The sequence below is a fragment of the Myxocyprinus asiaticus genome, chromosome 14 (assembly GCF_019703515.2).
Source record: "Myxocyprinus asiaticus isolate MX2 ecotype Aquarium Trade chromosome 14, UBuf_Myxa_2, whole genome shotgun sequence".
NCBI lineage: Eukaryota > Metazoa > Chordata > Actinopteri > Cypriniformes > Catostomidae > Myxocyprinus > Myxocyprinus asiaticus.
In genome coordinates this window covers 14,558,671-14,584,992 of record NC_059357.1, presented here as the reverse complement: position 1 = coordinate 14,584,992, position 26,322 = coordinate 14,558,671, and the positions used below count along the sequence as shown (strand labels likewise).

At 37.8% G+C, this 26,322-nt stretch overlaps 1 protein-coding gene across 1 annotated transcript in view; it reads right to left on the bottom strand.

The window, feature by feature from the left end:
• The window catches only part of LOC127452034 (sodium-dependent neutral amino acid transporter B(0)AT2-like), a 33,324-nt gene extending 7,210 nt beyond the window's left edge, over positions 1 to 26,114 (bottom strand). The window contains exons 1-6 of the mRNA XM_051717164.1: positions 25,837 to 26,114; positions 3,647 to 3,878; positions 3,395 to 3,552; positions 1,490 to 1,616; positions 1,201 to 1,376; positions 118 to 228 (exon numbers count right to left, since the gene is read on the bottom strand). Of these exons, the coding sequence (XP_051573124.1) occupies positions 118 to 228; positions 1,201 to 1,376; positions 1,490 to 1,616; positions 3,395 to 3,552; positions 3,647 to 3,878 (804 nt within the window). The 5' untranslated portion in view covers positions 25,837 to 26,114. The remainder of the gene's footprint in view (positions 1 to 117; positions 229 to 1,200; positions 1,377 to 1,489; positions 1,617 to 3,394; positions 3,553 to 3,646; positions 3,879 to 25,836) is intronic.
• Between the last annotated feature and the right edge of the window lie 208 nt (positions 26,115 to 26,322).

The window sequence follows — 26,322 nt, the reverse complement described above, 5'->3', positions numbered from 1 at the left end:
AGTTTAATTGCAATGATGTGGGGTGTTTTTAAGGATAGCAGGATACACAGTGATCTTTCTATAACTAAAATATATATTTCTGGACTTTAGAGGAGTAGTGTGAGCTTTTGTTGTTACCTTAGGATAAAACATATATTTAATGCCCTCAATAGCTCCATCCAACATAAGCCCTCTGATGAGGAAACAGATCAGCACAGCGTAAGGGAACACAGAGGAGAAATACATCACCTGGAGAACAGAAACAGATAGGTCATCTTTTTATGTATTTCATGAATAAATGTCTATTGGTTCTTTTCATTCATTTCAGTTTTAGCTTACTATTCAAAACCATGCACATTTATGCCAAAAATAAAAAAGATTTGGGTTAGCAACTTCGTCAAGCCACGTTTAAAAGCACATTAGGTTTTACGTGTGTTTAAAGGGATAGTTCACCCAAAAATAAAAATTCTCTCATCATTTACTCACCCTCGTGCCATCCCAGATGTGTGACTTTCTTTCTTCTGCAGAACACAAATGGAGATTTTAGAGAATTTCTCAAATCTGTTGGTCCATACAACGCAAGTGAATGGGTAACAAAACTTTAAAGCTCCAAAAGCACATAAATGCTGCATAAAAGTAATCCATATAACTCCAGTGGTTAAATCCATGTCTTCTGAAGCGATATGATAGGTTTGGGTGCGAAACATCAATATTTAAGTCCTTTTTTACTATAAATCTCCACTTTCACTTTCACATTCTTCTTCTTGTGTTTTTGACTATTTACATTCTTTGTGCATATCGCCACCTACTGGGCAGGGAGGACAATTTATATTTAAAAATGACTTTTAATATTGATCTGTTTCTCACCCACACCTATCATATCACTTCTGAAGTTATAGATTTAATCACTTGAGTTTTATGGATTACTTTTATACTGCCTTTATGTGCTTTTTGGAGCTTCAAAGGTCTGGTCACCATTCAGTTGCATTATAAGGACCTATAGAGCTGAAATATTCTTCTAAAAATCTTTGTTTGTGTTCTGCAGAAGACAGAAAGTTATACACATCTGGGATGGCATGAGTGTGAGTAAATCATGAGAGAATTTTCATTTTGGGTGAACTATCCCTTTAAATAAGAAACACTGTGTGTGTGTGGGGTATGTAAACAAATGTGGATAGCTATGTAAACATATGAGAGAGTATATGCATGTGTATAGTTTACCCTGGCAGAAGACTTGATGCCTTTGATCATTGCAAGACACACTATGGCCCAGGCAGCCAGGAGACAACCAGTCATTACAGGGTTAAATTCTCCTGACTGATCTATGGTGTCTGAGATGTCCAGAGCCTTTCTGAACCAGAAATATGTGGTAGGAGAGCTTGCTGCACATTCTTTCACTAACATAGGAGGAAGAGATATGTTCTAACACTGCTGTATAATATAAACCTTTGATATAACTGACATGCAATGTGCAGGGACTGGGTGTAAATGTGTGTATTTAAGTGCGAACCTGTCTGGTTTGAGATCATATCAACAGGGCACTGTTCCCATGGCAATGGATATTGAAATGAATTCCCCATATAGAACAGAGACCAGGCGATGATTACATTATAGTACAGGGCCACGAAGAAACAAACCTAAGGGGGAAAAGAAATTGTGAGATAGACAATTGCATAGATTTAACTTTGAATAGTATATTAAAATACTTACTTTATTTTGGTATAAACGTGATTTATGACCAAAGAGAGAGACACCATAGCAAGAATCGATAACTTTATGATCTTTCCATTATTCAAGGGCACGTGCAAATTTACACGCATCACACAATTGGGAACGATTGGCTGGCAACGTTAGAACATTTGCCCTCTGATCTAAATGATGATGCACAATATCATGCTATCACAAAATACAAATGACATTCTCTTTCCCTTTACATGCACATATATGCTCATACACAGATGAAACACCACCACCCTCACCTACAAAAACAGAGCTGAACATATGTCATCATGCATGTATGAATAAAATCCATTTTTCAAACACTTTTCACAACATTAAACCAAAGCAGGTCCTGTTCAAGGTAAAATAACCCCATGTCATGTAACCAGCAGATGAAACATGATACCTATCAGCTCATTTTTAATATCTCTAAAAGGGTATTTTAGGGTTATTTTTGGGATTAGAAATAAGACAGTAATTCATGACTAAAAATTACACTTGTATGTGACTATTTATGGACTGGTTTGACATTATAAAGTATTTATTGAGCCTTTATTGGCTGATTTCTTAAATCATATAATAGCCCCTTTACATTTGCTTTTGTCATAACAATTATTTTATTAGCTGAAAGCAAACCTTATCAATAGCTAGTATGACACAAAAGACATCCTTTATAGGGGCCTGGGTAGCTCAGCGAGTAAAGACGCTGACTACCACCCCTGGAATCGCAAGTTCAAATCCAGGGCGTGCTGAGTGAATCCAGCCAGGTCTCCTAAGCAACCAAATTGGCCCGGTTGCTAGGGAGGGTAGAGTCACATGGAGTAACCTCCTCGTGGTCGCTATAATGTGGTTCTCGCTCTCAGTGGGGCACGTGGCGAGTTGTGCATGGATGCCGCGGAGAATAGCGTGAAGTCTCCACACACACTATGCCACTGCGGTAATGCGCTCAACAAGCCATGTGATAAAATGCACGGATTGACTGTCTCGGACGCGGCGGCAACTGAGAATCGTCCTCCGCCACCCAGATTGGGGCGAGTCACTATGCCACCACGAGGACTTAGAGCGCACTGGGAATTGGGCATTCCAAATTGGGGAGAAAAGGGGAAACCCTGTATTTAAGAACATTTGGTTAATTTGTAGGGCAACATACAATTTTGTGAATCCATCATTGTTGTACATTCTTTGGTTTTGCAAAGGGTTCACACCTGGCATTTAGTTACTGTGAACTTGTCCTTTCTCTTCCTGATAATAATAACAACTTTTTAGGTTCTCACAAGTTAGCCCTGTGAAAACCCAATATATTCTTTCTTGCAGACAATGCTGTGGTATTCTATTTTCATATTTGTTTAAATCTTTGAAACTGACATCAAAAGTTCTTTGGAATTCGGTCATTTTTAATGAGAGGGGGTCTCGACACGTCCTTTAATACTCTGTTAATCCATATCATATCATATCATATCACTCTTTTATTCTTCATTTCAGAGTGGAAAATAACCTGTGGAATGTTCTTCGCTTATTATAAATAAATTCACCACATACTACACACAAAAGGATGTAACGGTAACTAAAAGACGACTCAAAAAAATGTTAAATAAATGCCTGCATGCCTACGACATACTTATATGTGCATTCTTGCAACATAGTATAAGAGCATGTTTGTCAGTGAAGGTATGTACAGTATATGTGTGTATTTTACCATGCAGCTAGAGTAGCCGATGCCTGCAAGGCGGGGTGAGATGTGTTTCCAGACCCCGATGCTGCCCTGACGGATGCTCTGCCCGGCGGCCAACTCCATAAAGAACAGAGGAACCCCAATAATGAGCAACAACATCACATACAATATCATAAAGGAACCTACAGAGAGAGATAAAGTATAATTACGTTTCATAAAACTCTTCTTCACAGACACATAATGAATTGTCATGGAGGCTCAAACAAACATACATACCTCCTCCATTTTGGTGGCAGAGGTAGGGGAACCTCCAAACATTGCCCAGGCCAACACTGAAGCCCACTTGAGCAAGAACATACTGCAGCTTGCTGTCCCATGCAATCCGGTCGTCCCCCTGCCCATCAGCAACCGTAGGTCCTCCATCATCTGCCGATACCAGAGCCACCTCTGAATGGCTCTCAGCCAATACACACCCATCCTCATCACTGGTCAATGGTGGCTTCTCCATCTAGAGAGGTCACAATAATTGCAAATTTTGAGTGGAGATGAACTTCCAGGATATATCCTTATTTATGAGGTATCATTCAGCTCTATAACGTTGCCTTCTTGTTCTTAACTATGTGTAATAATAATAAAGGGTGTTAGACATATAAGTCTGTCTGAGTCTGGGGTGAAAAAAATTTGAAATCTTTAAAAAAATCTTGTTTACACGTGTCAAGTTCATAGAAATGTAATCTTGTGCAATTTTTAATTTTAGCATTTTCTACGAATTGATTTAATGACCTTAAAATGTCACATGGTGTAACCATCAAGTAGAAGGTATAAAAAAAGTTTACTTGCACCTTGAGGTGAACACAACTATGGAAGCCCAGAAGTGCAATTTACAAAAAAATGATGAAATAAATTATCAATCTATTAATTTGAAAATAAAAGTGTGAATAAATAAACCAATTTCTAAATGGAGAACTAAATAGACACATTTAAAAAAAATAATTCTTCCAGTAAAATTTATGTTAAGTGACTGTTTCATTTCACACAATTCTAGCAATGAAGGGGTAAAACACTTGCTGGTTATCTGTGTCAATTACATTTTGCCTATAACATAATCGATTCAGGTACAATTAAAATGTAAATTCATTCAAAATTCAAACTATTAAATCCATAAGACCCAGACTACAATTGTAAAAGAGCAATGTGATAAAAGAATGAGTACATTGTGTATTTACTGTATAGCTACTGTCAGTCAATAAACATCTTTATGAAGATGATCACAACAAAAGATTAAGCACAAACTTTATTTGCGACATTATAAACAGATCTACACAGCATGTTGGTGTGGAAAATATATATATATTGAATTTTCATTTGAAAGAGACACTTTCGTAATGCACATAATAATACACAACATTAATTTAAACACTACCATTTGTTCCACAAAAGTGTGCTCGTTGCCTTCTCTGTATCATCAGCTGACCGTCATTCTGACAGTCTGCCTTTTCTCGATCATACACAGGCAATTATTTTAATAAAAATAAAATATTTAAAGATGATCATACAGTTTTTTTTTTATTTTTTATGAATGTGATATAACTGAAAGGGGATGTGCGTTTTCTTCAGAATATGTTCTGGAAAGTCCATCAGCTTTCTCCAACCGTTGCCCTTGCTCACCTCCGTCGTGTGTTTCAGTGTTCCAACTCCGATCCGGACACATATCACTGTGCATGCTCAGGTAGGGCCTGTCACGTTTGCGAAAGACAGGACCCAAAAGCAGAGGTAAACTCACAAGTCTTTGATGAAACAGTCTACACAAAAGTGCTACAGCGCCAGCTCAGTTGAGCTCAAAAGGAAGCCACTGGGACAAGGATAGTGTGTTCGTCAGTGTATGTGCTGTGGAGGTCCGGAACAATCCGCTGAAGAGTGGTATGGTGCGAAGCAGAGCCCAGAACAAGTTACCCGACAAGCGGGCAGAAACCAAGGAATCCTCCTCGGGTGTGATCACCAGGCAACTGATGGGCAAACACCACTGGCGACAAAGCAACCAACAGAACGGAACTTCACACTAAACAGGAGAATAACGTTTAGGTACAGCAAATAAGCAAATAAACCAGCAAACATACAAGGAACACACAAGGGATAAAGTAGGGAGAGGAAGACAGGTGGAGTGTGTGAGGAACCCATTACCATAATCAACGCCTCGCCGGGAGCGATCAGCGTTCCCATGGAAATGCCGATTACGCTCACCGACTCCACCTGTGAAACACGAGGGAGAGAGAAAAACAAACAACAGAATGAACCGGCAAACACCGGTGCCATGACAGGGCCGCTTTCAGTATTTCACAGCAACGGTGAACGAGCCACCATTAACTTCTGATATGTTTCGCCTTTTCTTATGCACAGATCCAATAATATCACGTAAACTGCATGTACCGTTGTCCAATGACAGGCCGTCTTACATCCTCTTAAATGGCACGTGGAATAGGGGGTATGTCTTATATCGAAAGTTCATTGGTTGCTCTCACGAGTCAACAGTCCAATGGCATTTTTTTTAACTCGATTCTCAATTGGTTAAAGAAAAGGAAAAGAAAAAGCAAAATGAAAAAGAAAAGCCATTGGCAAATGGATAAGGAAAAGCAATTGCCAAATACCTTTTTAAAATGCAATTTAAAAGGTGATTTTAAAGTGCATTTAAAAGACTCATTAATGTACTTGTTTACTGCTACATTTAATGACATTTTAAAGATGAAATAAATATGATTTATTAATGCTAATTAATTATTGTTAAATATAATGACATTTTTTAACATTAATTAAACACATTTAAATGTGTCTTTTTAATTGTCCATTTATAGATTGATTGATTTATTCAAATTTTTATTTTCAAAATCGATTGATAATTTATTCCTTCATTATTTTTTAATTGGCACTCCTGGGCTTCAGCTGGTATGGATTAACAAATGGTAAAAGAAAAGGACAAGTCAAACAATAAAGAAAAGCAACTGGCAAATAGATGAAGAAAAGCAATTGCCAAATGCTTTTTAAAACGCCACTTAAAAGGTGCATTTAAAAATGACTTATTAATGTGCTGTTTTATGCTAAATATGAGTACATTTTAAAACATGAATTAAATAAACACATTTAAATGTGTCTATTTATTTGTCCATTTATAAATTGGATTATTTATTCACATTTTTATTTTCAAATTAATAGACTGATAATTCACTCCTTCATACTTTTGTAAATGGCACTCCTGGGCTTCCATACACAACTTATTCATTCATTTCAAAAAAGTTTTCTAACATATTTTACAAGCTAAATATTTTGTTTACCAATATCATGCATTTCTGAGTCAAGAATATTAAGACATTTTCTTTGTTCATGTCATCTATACAGTATGACATGAACAAAATTTGCTTTTTCAAAAAATAAATGTCAAAATAACTTGAGTATAAAGGGTCCTCTGTTTTTTATATGTTTTTTTAATAATAAAAAATAATTGTTACACCGCATTAAATTTTTTACTTTAAGCCCCCAAAAATATAAAAATGACTTTGAACTCAGTAATTGACAACATATTCAACATTGAAGAGGTGTATTCAAGAAACTATTTTGTGTGAATTGCATTTTTAATACATTTGTGAATAACCTTTTAGATACGGACAAAAATATTATTATTTGGCAGTGCTATATTGCAGGAACATTATATCTGTTACTATCGAGTGTAAACAGAAGGTCTAAAAGAGTAATGTACAATGTTAAACATTTCTGAGTTTAACATGGAAGCTTTCTGAGGTAACTATGGAGCAATGTGAGGTGCTGCACATTGTGTGTGAAAATCTGTTTTCCACTGGACCCTGCAGTGAAGACACCTTCTTAGACAAGTGCAGAAAACCACAGGGAACCGCTAAACCTTTATTTCTCTTCGTGTATCGCTCTCCTTCCCTTTATTTTCTTCTCTCGTTTCCCTCAGACTATCTCCCTCTTCCCTGGAGAGGAGTGAATGCTTTCATTGTTTATTCTTTTTGTAAATTGGAGTTACGAAAGTCAAATAGTCAAGCCCTCTACAACATCTTCTTGTTTCCATCCAGCTATACCATTTCTGCTTCTCGCTTTAAGGTAAACAGAAGATTATGGTACAGAATGTGCACACTGAGAGCAGAAAGAGTGATAGAGAAGAAATGTTTGTGAGAGTAGAAAATTACTTGTCTTACATTATTACTGTAAATGAGTAGTTAAGAAATTTTGCCCATGGACTTTTTTTTTTAATTCAATATCAAGATTTTAGGTTAAAATATATACCATATACCGTGTATTTGGAAATTAAATCTGTATGAATGTTATTGCATTAAATAACAAAATATCAAACCAAGTGGCATTTTATTTTAAAGAAATAAAATAAATGTAAAGTCTTAGAAGGGAATAGGGATGGTCACTTCTGAATGGAATGTACCCCGAGTTGTTCTTCACCAAAATAAATGTTATCTTTTTTTTAATGTAAAATCTGTTTCTATAGATTTACTAAGAAACTTGACATGACTTCCCCAATAATTAAGCAATTTTTAGGCCTATTTGTGAAGCAGGAAACACCACCATACTACAAAAACAACAACAACATTAATAATAATAATAATAATAATAATAATATGTAATTGCCATGTTTACTAATCTACAAAAAGTTTAAGCACCATAAATCTATTTATTTATTTATTTTATTTTTTATTTTTTTGTTTACTATATTTTGTCAACTGCTGGGCTTGACTTTTAGGAAGCTATAGAAAAAGGGCAACAAAATCTAATTATTGTGTTACAATGTGCACAAAGCATTCCATTCCAGTTAGACCACTTGAATTTAATGTAATTTTAACTGTGTAGTCTTTATTTTTACACGTTCATAAATTGAGGATTATGCTTGTGCATAGCCTACATATTACACTTGTCTTTAGGGATTCACTATTTTCATCACACTCACTTTCTCTTCTTGTTGAACGAGACTGACTGGCAATAGCTGGAATAATGCTGAAATGCACATACCAGAGGCAGCAGAATTCTGTTGTGAAAAAGCACATTTTGAAAGAAAACTTAAAACTCTTTGCTAGAGAACGCAAATGTTTCTGGGGAGAATGTAAAATTATTTGTGAGAGCATGCAAACCTTTGTAGAATGCAAATATTTAGATCCCCCCCTTCTTTTTTCCCCACTACCTTATCCCCTTAGGGGCTCCGTAGTTCCGTAGCATGCATATAAAAAGCAGGGTTGGGCAAATGGAAAAATAAAATAGTAACAAATGAAATGCCATTATATTTTAAATCAGTAATATTGCTGTTTAAACCATGATCGACAACATCATGATATTCAGTGTAGAATGACACTGTTTAAAAATTCCAGGCTCATTCTGATTCTCTTGAGTTTGTATTAATCATTAAACAAAATGGTTTAGTAAAAGCCATAGAAATACAGCTTATAGCTTGGTCCTGAAATCACTGCAGGAATGTAGAATTCCTGACAAAATTGAATCAGTAGGAGCTAAGTAAACTACTAATCTGGCATTATTTCAGAGTTTGCACATCTTCTAATGTGTTTAAATACACTGAAGAACTTGAATAAGTTCTTAAAAAAAACACTATTCATATTCAAATAGATTTATATGAGAACACACCTAGAGACAGCTTAGCTCAAGAACATGGGAAAATTGCATGTAATTCCATACTGTAATGGCAAAAGCTCTGCAGATAAGCAGGGACTTCACCCATGTAATTAGTATGTGCTTGCAGTTCACTGGATGTTAATAACAGCAAGTCCATCATTGGCTTTCAGCCTGACCCATTGCTGTTCACACAATGCACATGCTGTTACACCCGATGTAGGGCCAAATCTTGAATTCTTGAAGATTAGCAAGATGATATATTTCTTATATTAAATATCTCATCAATTATAATGGCCAAGCATGGTGAATGTTTATGCATAGTGTGCATACTGTATATACAATATGTATATACTGTTTATGTAAAGGAGTAATGCCACTGCCAACTGGAGAAAAAAAAAGTAAATTTCTAATTGAAAAAATTACAAAACAAAAAAACATTTACTTCTTTATAATGGGCGGTGTTCCTGTCGTTACATTACTGGGTTTAATTTTAATTAATGCGTAATTTACTGAGATTACTGAATGGGACTTTTACGACATAAGTTCACACAGCTGCGCATGCTGTCACAGACTGTCACTCAAGCCGAGTCCATCACTGCTGCAGCATCAATCTCTTCAAAGTGAAACACTTTCTTCGCTCCGCACAGTGAAAAAAGTTTCGTCATGCAATGCCTTCATTTAATACCAAGACAAGCAGAAATTTCAAGATTAAAATTGAAGCTCCAATTTAAGGCAGCATGCTGAGGTAAGTTGTGGCTCTAATGCTAACGCGGGCTTTTCTCTGTAATTTGATGGTCATTTTCAGGGTGATTCTGTGACTGGGCTCTTATGACACCAGTTTTTATGTGTACATTTTAAAATCTGCAGCAATATATCAGTGCGCTTTGTCCCACGTCCCGCATTTCATGAGCAGTATTTACGAATTTACCCCGCGCAGCTATCGTAGCTATTTTGGGCTGATTAACTGTATAAATTCATGTAAACATCCAAGTTAAGTGTAAATGCCTTCTGCTCTACCGTTCACGTGATTGACAACTGGAGCGCGAACAGACAGCATTTCTGCGTGTGCATTCTTATTAAATAATATATTAATACAATAAATCTTCATTCTGTTTGTCATTTTTAATATATGTTATTATAAAGAGTAAACACATTTGATCAAATGTACATTATTGTATTTATTTGTTATACTTTAGTATCTTTAGTAGCGTTTCTGGGCGCATAGCGCCCTCATCCGATCATAACCTACATGTTGTAACCGAATATTTAAATCATCCACAGAATTATCATTTCCACAGTGTGCAGTCTCTTGAGTTAGAATAATATCACCTCAGTGAATTATTTAGTAAATAAAGAATTCTTCAGCTTAATAGAGTACATTTTAAAATGTATCTGTATGTTTTGCCTCTCTATATGTTGTTATTTTAATTAAGTAATGATTTGTCAAAAAGTAATTTAATACATTCAGCATGAAATAAATCATTGCAGGGGAAAAGGAAGCAGTAAACTCCCAGCTTGTACATCTTCCCCGCGGTGGATTATGGGCAATTAACCGTCGTCGAGTGTACATCAAATGCTCACTCAGAAATGTAATCAGTAATACCAGATACCAGAAAGGTGTCTTATCCCCCCTGCATCAAGCCAGGACAGCGGATTGGCTGAGAAACACAACGTGAAATGCGGGAGATGGGTGTGAATATAATTCAAGGGGCCAATCACACCTCACAGCACTATTCAACCACAGGAATAGCAACAAGGCCTCTCAGTTTAGCACCGGAACTAAATTATGCAACACAGATTGATGTACAACAGATTCCACCCATCTTCCATACATCAACATACAGACCACACACTTTCACCACTACATTCTCATAACATCTTGACCAGATATAGATTGCAAGACTATCCAGGCTCAAACACTACACATCATGGAAATTAGAGTGCATTGTAAGAATGAGTGAACAAAAGTAGGAAACGAGTGGCTCACTCAGAAATGTAATCAGTAATTATATATAATGAGTACTCTTTTAATTGGATACTTTCTTACTCTTACTCAAGTAATTATTCATGTTAGTACTTTTAATTCTACTTGAGTAATAACTGTACTTTCACTTGAGTACAGTTTTTGGCTACTCTACCCACCTCTGGAAATGAGATCTGAGATGGCCAAATGTGTAAACAGCACCCTTAAAAAAATACTAAGAAGATAGCACAGCACCAAAACTGGTGAACGGATGCTTTAGCCCCTTTTTCCACCTACAGTCCTGGTACTTTCCCCTTAGTAACTTTCTAGATGAGAACTCTTAAGAGGAACGGGACATCCGAGGAGACTGTTCCCCTCTTGCATTCGCACTCACAAAAGTAACCCCCGTAGTGACATCATCTAGTATCTACCATTTTATTTCTGATGTTTATGCACGTGTGATTCCATATCAACAACAACAACAACAACAAAATCAACAACACAGATGGAGAACACCAGGATTGGAGCTAAAGGCTGCATAAAAGAAATCTATATGGCTCCAGTGTCTTTCGAAGCTATATAATCGGTCTTGTTGAGAAACTTATCAATATTTAAGTCCTTTTTTACTATCATTCTCCACTTTCACATACTTTTTCTTTTGTTTTTGCCGATTTACATTCTTCATGCATATCGCCACCTACTGGGCAGGGAGGAGAATTTATTGTAAAAAAGACTTCTGTTTCTCACAAGTAGACATGATAATGGTGTAATTAAAGGGATAGTTCACCCAAAAATGAAAATTATCTGATAATTTACTCACCCTCGTGCCATCTGAGATGTGCATGACATTTCTTTCTACTGATGAATTACTTTTAAGCTGACTATCTGTCCTTTTTGGACCTACAAATATCTAATCACCATTTTCTCCCATTCTAAGGACCTGCTGAGCCTGGATCTTTTTCTACAAATCTTCAAAAGTGTTTTGAAGAAGAAAGTCATACACATCTCTAATGGCATATGGGTGAGAAAATTATCAGAGACTTTTCAATTTTGGGTGAACTATCCCTTTATGATGGTACCACATGTGTAAATGCAAATTGTTGAAAGATTCAGTAATTAACTATTTTTTTACTATGTTTTCTCTGTGTCTGTTTCCATCTGTTTCCATTTCAGACTGCCCTGTGGGGTACAGATACCAGAAAGTTGTCTTATCCCCCCTGCATCAAGCCAGGACAGCGGATTGGCTGAGAAACACAACGTGAAATGCGGGAGATGGGTGTGAATATAATTCAAGGGGCCAATCACACCTCACAGCACTATTCAACCACAGGAATAGCAACAAGGCCTCTCAGTTTAGCACCGGAACTAAATTATGCAACACAGATTGATGTACAACAGATTCCACCCATCTTCCATACATCAACATACAGACCACACACTTTCACCACTACATTCTCATAACATCTTGACCAGATATAGATTGCAAGACTATCCAGGCTCAAACACTACACATCATGGAACAAAATAATGGCCTAGATCCCAAAAGTGCTACTCCACTAAAGATCTGGCCTGTCTTACATCCACATATCCACTCACACATAGGACACTTAGAACCTACTTTCATAAAATAAGCTTAATGGCACACATGACATTCACTATTTTCAACTTAGGACATACGGCATGGGCATGGCTACAGTCACTTATCGACGATATAATTTCAGATTCCAGGCAAACTGAAATTTCCACCTGCACATTAAAAAAAATATGTACATACATTTTATTGAACAACTTGATCGTTGTTGGCATGGTTGCAAGCCAGAGGGCCCCTGGTTTCAAACACATTGCTAAAAACAATACAAACACTATCAATATGGTTAGACCCGAACGGCAGGCAGTTCTATCAATCAACAACACAATTAGATGCATATCATCGACTTTAACTTGGCCAGCAAATCAAATACACAAAAATGTGTTCATATAAGTTGGACAAGGGATTCTGGATCTTCATTCCTGCTGGACACCTAGACATGATTTAATGGACTCCGCTGAAATCTTAGATCTGCATAGTGCCTTGCATTGGAGAATTCTGAATTAGCACTATGATATTTCCTATAGAATTGTGATTATACACAAAAATGACAATTCTCTCATCATTTTCTCACCCTCATACCATCCCAGATGTGTATGACTTTCTTCTGCAGAACACAAACGAAGATTTTTAGAAGAATATCTCAGCTCTGTTGATCCATTCAATGCAAGTGAATGGTGACCAAAACTTTGAAGGTCCAAAAAGCATGTAAAGGCAGCATAAAAGCAATCCAATTTTCAGAAGCGATAAGATACAATAAGTGTGTGTGAAAAACAGATCAAATTTTAGGTCTTTTTTCCACTATAAATGTCCACTTTCACTCTCTTTATCCTAAGAGTTATTTTTCTTTTGTTTTTGGCAATTCACATTGTTCACGCATATCGCCACCTACTGGGCAGGGAGGATAATTTATGGTAAAAAAGGACTTCAGTATTGATCTATTTCTCACCAACACCTATCACTTCTAAAGATATGGATTTATCCACCAGAGTCTTATGGATTACTTTTATACTGCCTTTATTTGCTTTTGGAGCTTCAAAGTTTTGTCAAAGTCACCATTCACTTGCATTGTATGAACCAACAGAGCAGAGATATTCTTCTAAAAATCTTTGTTTGTGTTCTACAGAAGAAAGAAAGTCATACACATCTAGGATGGCATGATTCTAAAGGAATTTTCATTTTTGGGTGAACTATCCCTTTAAGTTCATCAGTGTTCAATCATTACATGGTTATTAAGATGCATTGGACCCAATGGTGTGTAACCAGTGAGAACTCTTTCACCTACTGAAGTCTGCCCAAAAGACTACACCACTGAGGGTGACAAAGGATTCTTCAAAGGGTCAGATTATTGTCCTGAGAATGTGCCACTAGATGCAGGTGTTTACCATTGTGGAATGACACATTTGCTGAACCAGCCACAAAAGACAGAACGAAACGACGAAGAATGTCAAAATGGAATGGGCACCTCGAACACCTAACTGAATTGCCCAATGGGCCAAGGGGTGAAAACAGTAAGGCTAGTGCCAAAATGTCTGGACACAGAGAGCACCACTCCTTCACTCCCCATTGTTCCTCCTCATCTGCTCCCTCCTCTCTCTCTCAACTCAGATCACTTTAAACTCACCTATAATCTATATTTACAAAAATATAATATTCTATGTAATAAGGATTTTACTGTACATGATTGGTATAATTTAAAAGGTATCTGTGCGATTGGTACAATAGTCTCATTTCCACAGCAGTATACTTAGTTATAACAAAAACTTTAATATTTAGAGAAATTCTACCTGCTGCTGGGGGCATGCCTCTTCCCCGGGTCTTTCATCCAAACTATTTCCTGTATGCAGATAAGGTGCAACCCCCCCGGGTCATCGAAACCCATTCATTCAAAATGACTATCACCACTTGGTCTGGAATGTTTATTCTGGTCTGGATATTTAAGCGCAACTGGCAATAGGCTCATGGTGATTCTGTAGCCATATGAACCCCATAGTGTTTTGTGTTTTTGTACATACAATAAAATACTGTCATGTATGCGTCTTTTACTATTAAGATTTACATTCACTGGCCACTTTATTAGGTTCACCTGCTCATCTACTTATTCATGCAATTATCTAATCAGCCAATCATGTGGCAGCAGTGTAATGTATAAAATCAAGCAGATATAGGTCAGGAGCTTCAGTTAATGTTCACATCAACCAAAAGAATGGGGGAAAAATGGAATGTCAGTGATTTTGACCGTGGCATGATTGTTGGTGCCAAATGGACTGGTTTCAGTATTTCTGTAACTGCTGATCTCCTGGGATTTTCACCCACAACAGTCTCTAGAGTGTAAAGAGAAAGGTGCGAAAAACAAAAAACAACCACACTGTAAAACATGATAGCCCCATTCAATTATGTTAACTTATTTCTTATCTTTAACTCCAACTGTCATGACAAATTTTTGATATTGAACTCAAGTTTATAAGATTTCAAAAAATTAAACTTAAAGTAATCCATTGTCTTGACTACTTGTGAGTTTTGTCAGGGTTTTCGATATTCATTTAACTCATATCTGTAAGTTATCAGTTGAAAAAGGGGAAGGGGAGGATGAGTGATACTGAGCAGGAAATACAGAGAAGTTGCCACCTTTTTAAGTGAGATGGAGTAGCTGAATTGCTGTTGAGTAACACAAAGGCGGCGATGAGGTGACTTTGTATATTTTAATTTGTGTTGATCAAATGTAATAACGTTGCCACTTTCTTGCTTGGTGAAAAGTTCAGCACACTGACCGTGCTCTGCCAATGTGACTGCACCAGTTCTGTAAAACAATGCAGAATCCTGGATATTATTTTGATGAAATGGATGTTTTTACAACCAGTCTTTATTAGAACCTGTTGTCCTACTAGGAATGAATTCCCAGGCCAATGTTAAAGACTGTGTAACATTGTTCTTGTTAAAATACATTTTATATTTTTGAGCAGATAAGTTGTAAGTTCATTAAGTGTAAATAAGCAATCAAATCAAATCACTTTATTGTCACTCAACCATATACACAAGTGCAACAGTGGGTGAAAGTCTTGGGTGCAGTTCCAAGCAACATAGCAGTCATGCCAGTGATGAGACATACCAATTTATAATAAACATCAGATTTACACAACACAATTTACATATCTAATATACAAATAATAATATACTATGTACAGTATACAATACACACAATATAGAATACACACACACACAATATAGAATACACAGTATACAATAAAAAAATAGTATATATAAATATATAGTAGGTTGTATTGTGCTGTATTGACATTCAGGCTGTCGGCTGATAGTCAGTTGCCAGTGAGAATATAATTTATGACAGTCCAGTGTGAAATTAATAAAGTGCAGTGCTGATGTATATCGATTGTGAGAAATCAAGAGTTCAAAAGTCTGATTGCTTGGGGGAAGAAGCTGTCATGGAGTCAGCTGGTGCGGGTCCTGATGCTGCGATACTGCCTGCCTGATGGTAGCAGTGAGAGCAGCCCATGGCTCGGGTGGCTGGAGTCTTTGATGATCCTCCGAGCTTTTTTCACACACCGCCTGGTATATATGTCCTGGAGGGAGGGAAGCTCACCTCCGATGATGTGTCTGGAAGTTCGCACCACCCTTTGCAAGGCTTTGCGGTTGAGGGCGGTGCTGTTGCCGTGCCAGGCGGTGATGCAGCCAGTCAGGATGCTCTTTACAGTGCTGCTGTAGAACCGTGTGAGGATGTGGTGGTTCATTCCAAACTTCCTCAGCCGTCTCTGGAAGAAGAGGCATTGGTGAGCCTTCCTCACAATGGCCTCAGTGTGGACGGACCATGTGAGTTCCTCAGTGATGTGGACACCGAGGAACTTGAAGCTGCTGACTCTCTCCATCGGTGCTCCATTGATGGTGATAGGGCTGTGTTCTGTCTTTTCTCCAAAAGTCCACCACAAGATCCTTGGCCTTGCTGACATTGAGGGAGAGGTTGTACTCCTGACACCAGCGTGTCAGAGTGTGCACCTCCTCTCTGTAGGCTGTTTCATCATTGTCAGTGATCAGACCTACCACCATCATATCATCAGCAAACTTAATGATGGCATTGGAGCTGTGTGTTGCCACACAGTCATGTGTGTACAGGGAATACAGGAGTGGGCTGAGAACACAGCCCTGCCGGGCTCCAGTGTTGAGGGTCAGAGATGTTGCTGCCCATTCTAACCACCTAACGTCTACCTGACAGGAAGTCCAGGATCCAGCTGCACAGCGAGCTGTTTAAGCCCAGAGCCTGGAGTTTCACATCAAGCTTGGAGGGCAATATGGTGTTGAATGCTGAGCTGTAGTCTACAAACAGTATTCTCAAATATGTGTGACAAAACTTGCCGTTATTAGTCAAGATGAGAAATAAATTTAAGAAACCATTTAAAAACATTAGTGGTTAATGGGGCTTAGCACAGCCATTGACCAGGAAAATAAAAAAATGGCACTCCATGTCCAAAAGGTTGCCGACCCTTGCTCTAGAGACTGTTGTGCATGAAAATCCCAGGAGTTCAGCAGGTACAGAAATACTCAAACCAGCCTGTCCGGCACCAACAATCATGCCATGGTCTAAATCACTGAGATCACATTTTCTCCCCATTCTAATGGTTGATGTGAACATTAACTGAAGCTCATGACCCATATCGGCATGATTTTATATATTACACTGCTGCCACACGGTTGGCTGATTAGATAAATCGCATGAAAAAGTAGATGTACAGGTGTACCTAATAAAGTGGCCGGTGAGTCTATCTTTGACCATTGGATGTTTTGTATTGACTATTTCTGAACTGATTAATAATGTAATTGGCATGATACATGTTTATTGAATAAAACAACTTTAAACTTGATTCTATTCTGATTTATTCTGAAATGATTGACTTTAGTAGATTACGTTAAATCCATGTTACCACAAATCTGCAATCAGAGTTAGTACATATTAAGGTCCAGAGTTTGATGGAACATTGGGCACATCAACTGGGACCGTAACTTTCTGACTAACTACTTGGCTTTAGTAAAGTTTATATAGACTGTAAGGGCTAAATACAATTACTATTTAGAACAACGTAACGTTGATTGATTTTTCTAAATAGTATTAGTCATTACCTCTGATTATTGATAATATTACTCTTGTTAGTAAGTTAGTAGGTGTATAAAGGGAACTATAAGGACTAAATAAAGCTACTATTTGGGTTAAGGTAATGTTGGTCGGCATATCTAAATAGTATTGGTCGTTAACCTCAGACTATTGATAATGTCACTTGAATTCAGTGTAGACAGATCTATAGGACTAAGCAAAACTACTATACAAGAAAAGGTAAGTGGGAGCGACCTATTTAAATTATTATTAGTCATTTACCTCTGGCTATCAACCAGGTAAGCTACAGGATTCCGAATAAACGAGCACAATTTAAAGTATAGAATTAACTAGAATAATTAAGTGTCTAAGACTGAGATAAATTCTAACAATGATCAATAATAATCGGAATCACAACCTAAATTCAAGGTCTTTTAAAACTGGAGTCAGATTAAATAAATAATGGAGTCATTTTCAGTCTTAAAGCGCCAAAAAAGATGAACGTGCAGAAACCTTCACCACTCTACTAGATTCTGTCCTTGGCCCAATGGGGTGGCCCAAAAACAAAGACAAAAGTCACACAAGTCAAACATGGAAGTAAAAATGGTGCCTTAATTTTTTTCTAATAAAATGTTTTGCTCGTAGCTCAATATATATATATATATATATATATATATATATAAACAGGAAAACCACAACCACAGCACCTCACCCCTCCACCCCGCTCTCCACACCAGTCTTGCTCACTAGAGGGTACTTCAGCACCCCCCTTCCCGTGCCTATGTCTTTTTGTGATTGTGAATTGTCCATCAACTCATACAACCAGGTCTGTAGAAGATTTATTTTAGGCCAGTTAATTGCTGTTTATTTCCAAATGCTCGAACTCAAAAAGGTCTTTGAGCATGAGTCGTAGCAACTTTTCTTGCAAGGAAAGATCGCAGTGAGTAAAGCAAATATGGGATTCTGGCTGCATTAAAGCAGTTTTCTTACAGAGAACATAAAAATATATATATATTTTTTCTAATAAAATAAGATTTTTGGCCAGATAAGATTTTTTCTGTTCTTAATAAAACATTTTTTTGTGCATTTATTTCTCAACTTACCATTTGGTTTACATTGAGATAATTGTGACTATAAAGGGGTAGGCACACTAGATTTTGTGTTTCATTCATCCTCATGCAAACACAGGAGAGCTGGTAGACAAGTGTAAAGCAATGTTTAAAGCAAAAAGATCTTTGATCAACAGACAATCAAACGTATAGATGAAACTCATTTTGGTGGTTTCGCATCAATACAAGTTTAAAGGAATACAAACATAAATGAAGAACAGAAGATGTATGGTTTGCATTGTCATAGAAAACTGGAATATATGGTATATTTTAACTAGGGCTGTCAATTTAATACATTAATTCAGTGCGATTAATTATTGAAAATATATATATATATATATATATATAAAATATATTTTTTATTTTTTTATTTACACAATTACGGGGCCTGGGTAGCTCAGTGAGTAAAGACTCTGACTACCACCCCTGGAGTTCAGGAGTTCGAATTCCAGGGCGTGCTGAGTGACTCCAGCCAGGTCTCTTAAGCAACCAAATTGGCCTGGATGCTAGGGAGGGTAGAGTCACATGGGGTAACCTCCTCGTGGTCGCTATAATGTGGTTCGCTCTCAGTGGGGCACGTAGTGAGTTGTGCGTGGATGGTGTGAAGCCTCCACACGCGCTATGTCTCCGCGGTAACGCGCTCAACAAGCCACGTGATAAGATGCGTGGGTTGATGGTCTCAGATGCGGAGGCAACTGAGATTCGTCCTCCGAAACCCGGATTGAGGCGAGTCACTACGCCACCATGAGGACTTAGAGCGCATTAGGAATTGGGCATTAAAATTGGGGAGAAAATAAAAAAAATGTCAAAAAAAATCTGTCATTTAGCAGATGCTTTTATCAAAAGCGACTTACAAATGAGGAGTTAATTAATCATGGCCCTGAACCATAACAAGGAATGTACACCTTCAAGAGTCTCGCAACTCTTACTAAATAGGTCTGATGATGGCCTTGAGGGTGGCTGAAACATCATGTATTTTTAATCAAATAAAATTGTAGCTCTAATTTTGCTTGAAAAGTGAATGTTGCACCCCTTTCTTTTGAAAGAATAGGCAATGCAGCCAGTATTGCCAGATTGGGTTGGGTCAAATTGTGCTAGTTTTGCTTGAATTGTGTGGGTGGAAATGTATTTGGGACAAAATTTAGGCTGGTTTGGAATTATCTGGCCGGTTTTAAGAATGATAAAGAAATTCCACTGCTCATGCAACTAAAATAAAGAAAACGTCCCCACACACAATCATTCAATCAAAGAGCTAAAACACTAATTGACAGAAAATGTGTTCAGTCCTGTTCAGCGGAGCTATGAGTTGCCACACTCACCAGTATATTCTAAATTAGCGTGATCTGCAGGTGTTGTTCATGAATTTTAGCTAAATAAGTTAGTCAATCTTAACAACGACAAAGTGGTAAAAGCATCAGTACATGTCTAAAATAGGGAAATTACCATGATCTAAAGTCGTGGTTAATGTCAGGACTTATCTGTGGCATTTTCTCATGCCCATTTGACGCCCTTGTAACCTAATAGAAACATTTGCACCTGAAAGTTTCTCCAATGATTAGGCCATTGATGCCTTTTGGCTAGAAGTTAATTGATGCTGTATGAGACCACTGCAGGATATTTTGAGAATGTAGCACTCATGGTGATCATATTGTTTACCCTTCCTACACCTAATAATCATGTGGAGAGAGCATTTTCATGAGTGACACTATGAATTCACCGCTCCTCTTCATAATTTACAGCTACGTTCAAGATGGAATTTGGAATGAGCCATAAAATGTAAAAAAATAGGACAGATTATATAGAATGTTAATATGACATATTAATTAATAAAATATTGAATGGCAAAAACATAACTTCAATCGAAACATAACTTCAATTGTAACACAACGACATACTTTCATTATTTGGGTTCTTAATATCGCAGGGCAGAATATAATATATATATATATATATATATATATATATTTTTTTTTTTTTTTTTTCAGTGCGTGTCTTTGTTCTTTGTTTGTCTAGTTGTGTGAATAATAAAGGGGGTAAATGTAAGGGTTTTTGGAAACTTTATCATTTCGTTGCTTAATTGTGTTGTAAAGGTTGTAAAGGCTATGGTATTATGGTTTCAAATGCAGTGTTCTCAGGATGTTTTTCTAAGTTTCAAAGTATGTTTAAACGCTGTTTCTGACATGACACAACCAAAGTGCGACACGTATAGCCGCATCTCCAAAAGCTTATAGACGCGTTTCAATCGGACAGACTGACGAGTTCCATTGCAAAATGAATTGCTGTGGACTGTAAGCCAATGGTTCAATACTTATGTGGTATGGAAATAAATAATATATTGCATTCTAAAACCACTTCTTGTATTGCCTAATCAATGCTTTACTTGTCTGCCACAATAATGTATTGTATTTAAATGATTATACAGTGTATTATATTTTAAATTATTTAAATATCATTATTTCCATTATTTTATCACTATTAAATTGAATTATTTTTATTTGGGGGCCTTTCTCTGCAAATATTGATTATATGTGATTAATTGTGATTAACTTGATTACAATTTTTAATCGATTGACAGCCCTAATTTAAATTTTTTTTAAACAGAAGCCCATGAGAGTGACATCAAATCCTAGCCCAATAAGCCCATATTCATTGCGTGGTCTGAAATAATTTCACATATGTAAATCTAGTGTGAGCATCCCTTAACAGTGTTATAGGAACTAGTCTAGTAAGTTATTTTGAAGTGACAAGCACTCAAAGTAGATTTTGCTATGTCATCACACTATGATATATGTAGCATTTCCTCCCAGCTGGCTGAGAAATTCTGAGGTTCCTCAGTGGGTGACCAGCCCTCTCAACTGACAAGCAATGTATTGTGCTTATGTAACCTCTTGTCCAACAAGTCTTGTCCTACATTACAAAAACACCATTTTGTTCCAAAATTAGATAACACCAACTGGAACATAAAATGTGACATTAATAAACTCTAGTTAATAAACTGACACTGACAAAGAAAGCTGGTTAGCTTTAGGGGTCTAATCCAATTATCTAGACAAATATAATAGTGTAAGTAGATGAGTACTGAGTCAATTTATAGTCGTCATTGAGTGATTTGGCATATACTCACATAAGGCTATGTGTCTACACACAGATTTGAAGCTAAAGAGGCCATTTGGGTAAATGCAGACTTGGGGCAGCCAAGTCTAGTTGTATTAGCCCACTGTTTGAGGAAGGCCCCAGCACAGGGTTCTATAAGTGAGAGTGGAAAAATACAGAACCTTGTTTAGCAAAAGAGGGAGTGTAAGAGAGAATATGATTGAAGGAGAAAGAGGTGTGTTACTGCGTCAGAGTTGAAGAGGCCAGTCATTGGAATTGACTGACTGATGGACAGCAAACTAAAGGAAGGTTGGGGTCAGCTCCGATTGTAATGTGGAAAGTTTTCAAGGTGTCCGATGCCTCTATGATGATCTCGTGACAGTGGAAAAATAAACACGACTCTTTTCTCTCTCAGCTTAAGAGAATTCTCAAACTTCTAGACAGTTCTTTACATCTTCTACACTGAAGTAATCAGCAGCTGTTCAGGAATTTCAAGAATCAACAAGCCAATTGCAAGTAGTGGGAAAGTTAACCAATTTATCAAGAATTTAAAAGGGCAGTTTATCAATCTTGTCATCTATCTTTATATCTAGCACCAATGAATATGATCTCTCTTTATTTCTCAGTGAATAAAGTGTCAGTGACCTTTTCACTGCCAGACACTATTTCATTGGCTGTGCCATTTCTCTGTTCCCATTCTGAAATAATTTGACCAATGCCACACTTAGAAGAAAAGGTTATATATAAAACATGAAGAGTTCTATCGCTCGCTTCATATTTAGAACCCTTAAAACTTTCTACGTATATAGATCCTTTTTAAGGGTTCTACTAAGGGTTCTTTGGGCCAAGTGAAACGCTTCTAAATAGAACCTTTTAGGGGTTCCAAACATGTAATGTGACATTTGTTTTTTATTTTGTTTTCAAACATAGTTTTTGTTTTATTACCAGAAGAAGTGGCGCAGTGATCGCTACCAAGGATATGGCCCCACGCAACCCGCCATGGGCCCCGCCCTCTGCTTGGGATGGCCCTGCCTACATTAGGCCCTTTCCCACTGGCGGTACTAAAGCCTATTTTAGGTACTTCTTCCCGGAACTAGAACTTTTCGTTGCTTTCACACCTTAGGAACTATAGTTTCTCGGAGCCGTTTTAGGGGGATTTTTAACTCCTCCTCCGGAGTAGGTACTTTTGGGGCATATAGAGATGGTGCTACAGCCTGTGATTGGTCAAAAACCTATGATGCACAAATAGCTTTGAGAATCTCGAGGTGTTGGCAGCCGCCATTTGTAAACTAACTTTTAGATGCTAGCCTGCTACTATTTAACAATTCCCTTAACAGAAATAACATATAACCAACAAGTATCCAAAGAGGATCACTTGTTTCACATGTGTGTGTGTGTGTGTATGACTTTATCGGGAGACACGCTCGTACCGATTCCCGGCATTCTCCGTCTGTGTTGTTGATTTTGTTATAGCTGTTGCTATTGAATCGCATGTGCCAACCACATCAGAAGAAAAATGGTTGATACTTGATGACGTCACTATGATGGTAACTATGAATTCGAATGCAACAGGGGAAAAGTCTCCTCGGGTGTTCTGTTCCTCGTAAGAGTTCTCATCTAGAAAGTTACTAAAGGAAATGGACCAGGACTGTAGGTGAGAAAGGGTCTATACTTAGAGCAATTTTAAGCCTATTGAACCCTTTTGTGCCAGAAAGGGTCTTTCTTAGTAAATCTTTGTGAATAGAACATTTTTGGCATAAAGGGTTCTTTGGAGCTGAGTAATGAACTCTAGGGTTCTATATAGTAGAACCTCAAAGAGCCTTTTTTTCACAAGAGTGCATGTGTATCCATGTAAATGGCTTCAACACTATTTAAATTAAATATCAACTCTAAAATGTTTTCATCTTCCATTCTCTAATAATATTTGTTGTATACAGTACATCATATTAATCTGACTATGTTGCATAAATCATACAAATCTGACGTATTGTAGCTCAAATTGTAGATACAATAGTGCTTATTTTAAATTAACTTTAACTGGTACAAATTTAGAGGCTGACTGTATTTTTAGGAAAGTGCTGTGTGTTCCAACCCACTAGGAATACAACACATCAAAGTAATATACTGTATGATCAATCCCAGACTGCACATAAATTGTAAAATACACATTAAAATATAAATTACATATAAATTGTGAATACACATTTCATGCATAAAAATCAACAAAATCATAGATTCATTATATAATGAATCTATAATTTTGTCGATTTTTATGCTTGAAATATATATATATATATATATATATATATATATACACACACACACACTGATCAGCCACAACATGAAAACCACCTGCCTAATATTGTGTAGGTCCCCCTCTTGCCTCCAAAACAGTGCCAACCCGCATCTCAGAATAACATTCTGAGATGCTATTCTTCTCACCACAATTGTACAGAGCGGTTATCTGAGTTACCGTAGACTTTGTCAGTTCGAACAAGTCTGGGCATTCTCTGTTGACATCTCTCATCAACAAGACATTTCTGTCCGCAGAACTGCCACTCACTGTTCAGTTCTTGAATTTCATGTGTTGGAAGCATGAAAAATTGTCAAGCGTAAGGATCTGAGCGACTTCGACCAGTGCCAAATTGTGATGGCTAGACGACTGGGCCAGAGCATCTCCAAAACAGCAGGTCTTTTGGGGTGTTCCCGGTATGCAATGGTTAGTACCAAACAAAAGTGGTCCAAGAAAGGACAACCGGTGAACTGGCAACAGAGTCATGGGTGCCCAAGGCTCACTGATGCGTGTGGGGAGCGAAGGCTAGCCCGTCTGGTCCGATCCCACAGAAGAGCTCCTGTAGCACAAACTGCAGAAAAACGTAATGCTGTCCATGATAGAAAGGTGTAAGAACACACAGTGCATCTCAGCTTGGGATTCCGTAGCCGCAGACCAGACAGAGTGCCCATACTAACCCCTGTCCACCGCCGAAAGTACCTACAATGGGCATGTGAGCGTCAGAACTGGACATGGAGCAATGGAAGACGGTGGTCTGGTCTTATGAATCACATTTTCTTTTAGATCATGTGGACGGCTGGGTGCGTGTGCATCGTTTACCTGGGGAGAAATGGCAGCAGGATGCACCATGAGAAGAAGGCAGGCCGGCAGAGGCAGCGTGATGCTCTGGCAATGTTCTGATGGGAAACCTTGGGTCCTGGCATTCATGTGGGTGTTACTTTGACACATACCACCTACCTAAAGATTGTTGCAGACCACGTACACCCCTTCATGGCAACGGTATTCCCTAATGGCAGTGGCCTCTTTCAGCAAGATAATGCACCCTGCCACACTGCAAAAATTGTTAAGGAATGGTTTGAGGAACGACAAAGAGTTCAAGGTGTTGACTTGGCCTCCAAATTCCCCAGATCTCAATCCAACTGAGCATCGATGGGATGTGCTGGACCAACAAGCCCGATCCATGGAGGCCCCACCTTGCAACTTACAGGGTCTGCTGCTAACGTCTTGGTGCCAGATACCACAGGACACCTTCAGAGGTCTTGTGGAGTCCATGCCTCTAAGGCTCAGAGCTGTTTTGGCGGCATGAGAGGGACCTACACGATATTAGGCAGGTGGTTTTAATGTTGTGGCTGATCAGTGTGTATATATATATATATATATATATATATATATATATATGGCCAACTTTATGTGTTGAAAAGTTGGTTTCCATCAAGGCATTTTCTTATTAGATTTGTTAGGATAATCCGAATAAGGAACAAATAAGACAACCTCCTGTTTTAACAAAATTCGAAGGTGTTAGTGTATACTAATAGCAGTTATATATGTCATTCGAACTCCTGAGAGAGATTCGGTTCACTTTGTTGGACGGTTCCAACTGCTCCATCCTGTGAGACGAAAACTCCATGCATTCTTGCAACAAAGTTTCTCGACTTGCGTGTTCATGTTGCCAGTCTTACCGTGCTGCTCGTGTGAGAAGTTGTCCTGTCGTCGTAGATTTGTTTAAAACCGCTTAACTTCGATTGGCAGACTTTCTGTCGGCTGCTCACATAATAATCCCGTCGTTTTGATTTTTTTTCGCACTCTTCGGCTAGTTAGGAGATCGCCACGTTGGAGGACTCCGAATATACAACTTTGGTAAAAGGCAATATCAGACCCTGAGGTTAGGTCTTCTGTCATTGGAGAACAACTCGTACGCTTTTTTACCTATGCTATAACGTGACCCTCCCCCACATTCTTGACAGCTCTTTTGTGTCACATTACAGAGCACGCGGAGCTCTCGTGAAGGGGTCTCTTTTGGGGTCTTCACCGTCTCACTCCTCAAATACATTGATTTATAAAGTAAAGGTTTACAAGGTTGATCAGTTGCCCTTTATATATCTGCAATTTGTGTGCGCGCGCGTGTGTGGTAAAAGGAGAACATTATTTATTTATTTATTTATTGC